The sequence below is a fragment of the Macadamia integrifolia genome, unplaced genomic scaffold (assembly GCF_013358625.1).
Source record: "Macadamia integrifolia cultivar HAES 741 unplaced genomic scaffold, SCU_Mint_v3 scaffold1458, whole genome shotgun sequence".
NCBI classification, from domain to species: Eukaryota; Viridiplantae; Streptophyta; class Magnoliopsida; order Proteales; family Proteaceae; genus Macadamia; species Macadamia integrifolia.
Window position 1 is genome coordinate 93116 of NW_024868211.1, and position 4928 is coordinate 98043.

Consider the following 4928-nt stretch of genomic DNA (forward strand, 5'->3'; position numbering starts at 1 on the left):
AAAAAAAAAAAAAAAAAAGCCTTTGGTGAACCTGTTTCAGGAATGATTACCTAGTTGTTCACTTTTTTTTTTGTATTTGGAATGAAACCGAAATGACGAACAAGGTTTCGTTTTGTCATTCCATCAATTTGCGTTTCTAGCATTTTGTTCCCTTTTCGTTCCAAAAAAAACCGAAAAACACCAAGTTGACACCAAATTCTTTATTCCATTTTTTTATTCCCATAGAACGGGAAAACATTAGAAACGTTTTTCTGGATGACTACCAAACGCAGCCATAGTATAAGTCAAAGGCAAAGGAGTTAATAAGGGCCATCAAATGTGCAGAAAAATATTCACCCTTTGAATTGAAATCAAATCGATCCCCGTTTCAGTCCCTGAAGCAAGTCCAGTGGTATTACAGTAGCCCTCACTGGATTAGTAATCTTAAATTGAACTGAAACAGAAACGTTCTGATAGCTAATGAAAAATCCAGTGGCAAAAGTTATATATCGAAATGGTAAGAACAGGGATCCGCCCAACAATGTAACAGGTTACTGCCAATTGAAATCTTCAGAGAAATGTATTTTAAACAGTTAAAAATCAAACCCAACACAAAGCAGATCACAGACTGAAATAGCGAAAAAATGGAAGGGTCAGGAGAGATTGAAAATCGACTGAGAACTACTGGGAATAAGGTTAAAAAAGAGGGCTGAGGTTGAGTGGAAATCACTAGCAAATTACAGGAAAAGATATATTGGGTTATGAGATATATACCAGTTGAAATTGAAACCACTAGGGAAGAAGTTTATAGATTGAACGAAACGAAGGGAAGAGGGCTGTGTGAATTCACTTCTAAGAAAATTACAGGTAAAGATATAAAGTATCGTAGATCTCCTCAGATGGAAACCCAAAAACCAGCAAATTATTAAGCCAGCGCAAAAGGAAAGGCCGACAGCCAAATGAGAGAATATCAAGACAAATAATCAATTCTGAAACAAGCCAAACTGGGGTGAAAAAACTCAAATGAACGAAAACCCATATGAGATAAACAAGAAGGATGCATGACCAAGTTCAAAGAAACAACAAAGTGTGAGAAGCTATGCAGAAAAACGAGGTGAAAAATCTCAAATAAACGAAAAACCATATGAGATAAACAATAAGGATGCATGACCAAGTTCAAAGCAACCCCACAAAATGTGAGAAGCCATGCAGAAAGGAAACCAGCATTACGGCTAAAACAACAAGGAAAGGAAAGGGGGAAGAAGCAATTACGCCAAACGCAGCATGATAGGGGCACAATTCTTGAAGGAGATGAACGCACGAAGATCCCGGCGAGCTTTCTCGATTTGCTTGAGGTACTCCGCATCAACTACTGGCGCCACCATTGTTGTAGCTCACAGTCACTGCAACTGAGCTTCAGAAACAGAGAAGAACAGAAAAAAAAAAACCCAATTAAAAGAAGCCAAGAGTTTACAAGAGAGAAAGGAACGGATGGATTGCCTTAAATGCCTTGGGAATATGGATAGTAGAACGAAAGGAAGAGAAATAACTTCGCCAACAGCTATGAATCTGAGCCTTTTTTTGTGGGATTTGAATGAGTTCGACTCTTCGTGTTCTTCTTCTCCCTTAGCTATTTAATGAACCATCGACGTTTTTAATCCATTCTCATCGTCATTTATCTGTTCACACTACACAGTTCACACCGTTATCTTTCATCCATACGTGTTACGTCACACATAACGGTTTAACCTCTTGAGTCTGTCACTGGTGACCGCGTCTTGCGACTCCAGGTGGTCCCGGCCAATTGGGATACAAGGCCGGTGACTCCAGTCCGAATCGGCTTGGATCGGCCCATTTTTGACTCGGTCATAGATTGGCTTTAATATCTCTACGCCTAGATAGAATGTGTAAAAAAAAGATCGCACTGAAGATGTTCTCCTATTCGCCTTTGGACTGGTGTGTACCTGTACATGTAGCCTTTGCATCAGTGTGGGAACCAATGAAAGCATGCCTAGGAGCATCAACGAGGATGGAGTTTTATGTTTTTATAAGGGTAGGGTGATAATTTTGCAACCTCCTATGTTTGAGCTCAGGGTCCACACGACCAGGTAGTGCTCTTTTCCCCTAAAAATAAAACCTACACGACGATAGAAAAACATGACTCTCCATAGTCTTCCACTCAAGGTTTTAAATAGTTACTACTTGGCTTGAATCGACCTCAAAAAACCCTAGAATCAGCATATTCGAGGAATATTCCAACGTTTATAGTGTTTTTATGTAAGAATCAGCCATTTCGAATCGTCAGGAATCAAGATGTGAGCATGGCTTTCAATATGATTCTTGAAACCATGTTTCTGTTCCCCCCACCCCTTTCCTCTCCCCCTCTCTCTACAAATCAGTGTATCTCCGGCTTCAAACTCACTTACGCTAGTAAGGCTGTGTTTGTAATGATCCTTCATGTGATTGTCCTGGCATTCATGTCAAAGTAGTTAGAGATGCTCATGTAAGTATGTTATGTGTTAACTAATCTAAATTAATTTGAATATTTTAGTTGTAATATGTTATGTACGTGGTAAATTGGGGTTAGTTATAGGAGTTGTTATCATTGTAACTAGTTTGATGAGGATATAAATAGTGGATGACCTGTAGGCAAAAACTTGTAGGAGACATTAGTTGGGAGTTGTGGTTATGAACTTATGATAACCACTTGTATGTCAGGCTTCGTCTGTAAAATCAAAATTTTTCCTACTTTTTCTCTACAACTCATTTCCCATATTCGGATCCTTTTGCTATTTTTTCTCTTCCATTTGCTATTTTTGCATGTCTTTCTCATATACCTTTCAATGTACCATCCAGCTTCTATTTTTAGAATTTTAAGTTTAGATTAGACTAAGTGATTTGATTAGACCAAGCATATGTATTGAAAAACAAACCCCTTAACTAGGGGAGAAAATGATTAGGTATTTTTATTAGGTAAAAGGTTATGTGCATTGTCATGTACCGTTATGCTTTCAATTGTTGGATGAGGATGAGGGGTCGTGTACTGCATACAGTCGTACCCACCCAATAGTTGAAAGCATGACTGTGCTTAGTGCATGGTGCATGGCCATGCACAAAACCTCTCCCCATTAGGTAAAAGGTTTTGATGTTATAAAGGTCCTCCGTCTTCCTAGTGTTTTGAAGTTTCAGGGTCGGAGAAAGGAGAAACAACAGCTTGAATAAGATAAGGGTTAACTTCCCAGATCAACTTGCTTGGAATTCACTTTACCTATTCAATGAATTCAACACAATTCCTATGGGTGAGTAAATGATTTTCTTCTTAACAACTCTTGGACTACTTGCCTCTTATCTTCTTCCTTCCCAATGCCAATTGTCAATAAAATCTTGAAACTTCCCATCTCATATGATAATGATAGGTGGTGGTGCCCAATTTCAAAGAAAGGGGAACTAGCCACCAAATTAGCTACAAAATACTTGAGTTTTATTAATATTGATAACTCTCTTGTTATCTCAAACAGGTGCTTATGCTCATCTCTTTGCCTACAATGGTAGTGTTTCTTCTGGAAACTCAAAATCCATCTCAAGTTTAAGATTTTATCATTGACAGCATTCCTACTAAGGATATCCCCGGGAAATGGATTGATATTGACCCTATCTATAGGCTTTGTCAGACTCAAAGCGAGTCTATTTGACATGTTTTCCTTTCATGCGAGTTCACTAGAATAATTGAGCTGCTGGATTATTGGGGTTAAGAACTGAGAATTTGACTAATAAGTCTTTCTCATCTCTGATTATGTGTGTGTGTTTCTTTTTTTTTTTTTTTTTTTTTTTTTTTCTTTTTTACCCTACTCTATTTTATGTTTGTGATAAATCCAGCTATTTTATTTGGGCTCACAAGAACCAGGTAATGCACTCTAAGAACCATTCTCAAATCCTAACCAACATTAACCGATGGGTTAATGAATTGCCACTTCTCAATGACTTCTCAAAACCACATGCAATCCAATCACACTTATAGGATCCTCACATTCCATCTTTTCCCCAAAACTTGCTTTTTTTTTCTACCATCCAACTTAAATTGTACAAGCACTTCTGACAATGTTGGTCATTTCAAGGTTGGGCTTATGGAAGTTCTTTTAGGGTGATAATGTTTTAATTCATGCTGAATACGTGATGATAGGAAAAAAATATGAAAAGCTATTAAGGTAGATACTAAGAGCCTTATCCATGGTTTAAAGAAAGCAAAGGAAGATGAATGGGACGTAACTGAAGTCTAGAGTGATTTAAAGATTTTGCATACCCTAGTTATGAACACTAACAACTACTCTTGGCCATGGAGATCGATCCCCTTATTTTTGGATGTCTACAAGTCAATTTCTTCAATCCATTTTAGGCTGCAACCTTTGAATAATATCGTTCTTCTTTTAAAGCAATTAGCTTACCTTGTTATGTATAGAAACAATAGGATTTTTGAAAAGGAAACCTCTGTGGATGTAATTAAACACTTCTACAATATATATTCATTTTTTTGTTTCTAAAAAAAGAAAAAAAAATTGAAAAAACATTCTAGATCTACAAGATAAAAAAAAAATTACAAAACAAGTAGATTAACAAACGAAGTTAGTGTAAAACAAAGTCAAACTTACTTATTTTGTAATTAATTCTTGGGAAATAGCTCTTTGTTTGGGAGCGTGGACTAAGCCAGTGCTCCCTGTGTTTCTCTCTTGCCTCCTCTAACTAGGGGGCAAATATGTCTTTTTTATAGGAAGAGAAATAGACACATGAAAGCGTTGGCATTGGTCACACTCTCAGACAATGCCACTTTCCCTTAATTTTTTTCTCGGGATCAAGAATGCTAATTGGTTGTGTTCCTTACACCATCCAATGAGGGGAGTGCATATGGGTATCCACAAGAGACCACATAAAGGGGGGCAGGGGTATCAATTCAC

At 37.4% G+C, this 4928-nt stretch overlaps 1 protein-coding gene across 6 annotated transcripts in view; it reads right to left on the bottom strand.

Moving 5' to 3' along the window:
* LOC122063806 (L-ascorbate peroxidase 3-like) overlaps positions 1 to 1690 on the bottom strand; it is a 17553-nt gene extending 15863 nt beyond the window's left edge. Inside the window, exons 1-2 of one of the 6 annotated variants that reach the window (XM_042627513.1) lie at positions 1530 to 1689; positions 1252 to 1393 (exon numbers count right to left, since the gene is read on the bottom strand). In XM_042627513.1, the coding sequence (XP_042483447.1) occupies positions 1252 to 1364 (113 nt within the window). In that variant the 5' untranslated portion in view covers positions 1365 to 1393; positions 1530 to 1689. Of the gene's footprint in view, positions 1 to 1251; positions 1394 to 1479 lie in introns of all 6 variants that reach the window. The other 5 variants (XM_042627514.1, XM_042627515.1, XM_042627516.1 and 2 more) reach the window with 5 other exon arrangements.
* Between the last annotated feature and the right edge of the window lie 3238 nt (positions 1691 to 4928).